Here is a 1,276-nt window from a genome sequence, read left to right on the forward strand (position 1 = left end):
GAATGCTCGTCACGGCTAGGGCCCTGATTCAGGTCGTGACAAGAAGCTTCAAAACTTGAAGTATTTCAATATTTCCATCAACAAATTGTATGGTGAAATGCCCCCAGAGGGTCCTTTCAAGAACCTCTCAAATCAGTTTTTCATCCACAATGACGCACTGTGGTTCTTCAAGATTTAGTGTCCCGCCATGCCCCACTTCATCAAAGCACAGATGAAATGGAAAAAAATTGCTAGTTCTTTTTCTTTTTCTGGGAATTGCACTAGTTGTTGTTCCAAGCACCTTTATTCTATATTATAGATAAGGTATAGAAGAGGTAAAAGAGCTCCTCAGCAAGCTGATTCATTGTCTACCGTAGCAAAAGAAAGGATTTCATACTATGAACTTCTCCGAGCAACTAATGTGCTTAGCGAGAGTAATCTGATTGGTTCCGGAATTTTTGGCTCAGTTTTCAAAGGCGTTCTCAGAAGTGGAACTTTCATTGCAGTTAAAGTGTTCAACCTGCAACTGGATGTGGCATTCAAGATTTTTGATACGGAATGTGAAGTTTTGCGTAGCCTTCGCCATAGGAATCTAGTAAAAGTCATTACTAGTTGTTCCAATCTTGATTTAAAGGCTTTAGTTCTCGAGTATATGCCTAATGGGAGCCTTGAGAAATATTTGTATTCGCACAATTACTCCTCAACATCAGGCAGAGACTAAGCATAATGATAGATGTGGCATGTGCTTTGGAATATCTTCACCATGGGTGCTTGTCACGTGTGATCCACTGTGATGTGAAGCCTAGTAATGTCTTGCTGGATGAGGATATGGTTGCCCACCTCAGCGACTTTGGCATTTCAAAACTGCTTGGTGAAGATCAGGGTGATTTGTACACTAAAAACTTAGCAATACTGGGTTATATTGCACTGGGTACGTCTCTTATTTGTGCTGATTTTCATTTTTTTTTCCAGCTAGAAAGTGTATTGCATCTTTTAATTAATTGTTTGACTATAGAGTATGGACTGAATGGACTAGTGTCAACAAAGTGTGACGTATACAGTTACGGGATCATGTTGCTGGAAACGTTTACTAGGAGAAAGCCTAAAGGCAGTAATGGATGTTGTAGATGCCAACTTGGTAACAGCAATAGGTAAAGGCTTACAGAAGGAGCTACATGTTGTGGCATTAATCCTCAAAGTAGCATTAGATTGTTGTGCTGAATCTCCAGCAAGAAGGACTAACATGAAAAATGTTGTAGCGATGCTGCAGAAGATCAAGATTCAACTTCTTGCACGT

At 40.0% G+C, this 1,276-nt stretch overlaps 1 protein-coding gene across 1 annotated transcript; it reads left to right on the plus strand.

The window, feature by feature from the left end:
- LOC124890307 (probable LRR receptor-like serine/threonine-protein kinase RPK1) lies at positions 1-1,276 on the plus strand. Its single transcript, XM_047402170.1, has 2 exons — positions 1-910; positions 995-1,276. Exons 1-2 carry the CDS (start codon positions 706-708, stop codon positions 1,132-1,134), a joined length of 345 nt encoding a protein of 114 aa, XP_047258126.1. The 5' UTR covers positions 1-705; the 3' UTR covers positions 1,135-1,276.

The sequence above is a fragment of the Capsicum annuum genome, unplaced genomic scaffold (genome assembly GCF_002878395.1).
Source record: "Capsicum annuum cultivar UCD-10X-F1 unplaced genomic scaffold, UCD10Xv1.1 ctg1505, whole genome shotgun sequence".
Taxonomy (NCBI): domain Eukaryota; kingdom Viridiplantae; phylum Streptophyta; class Magnoliopsida; order Solanales; family Solanaceae; genus Capsicum; species Capsicum annuum.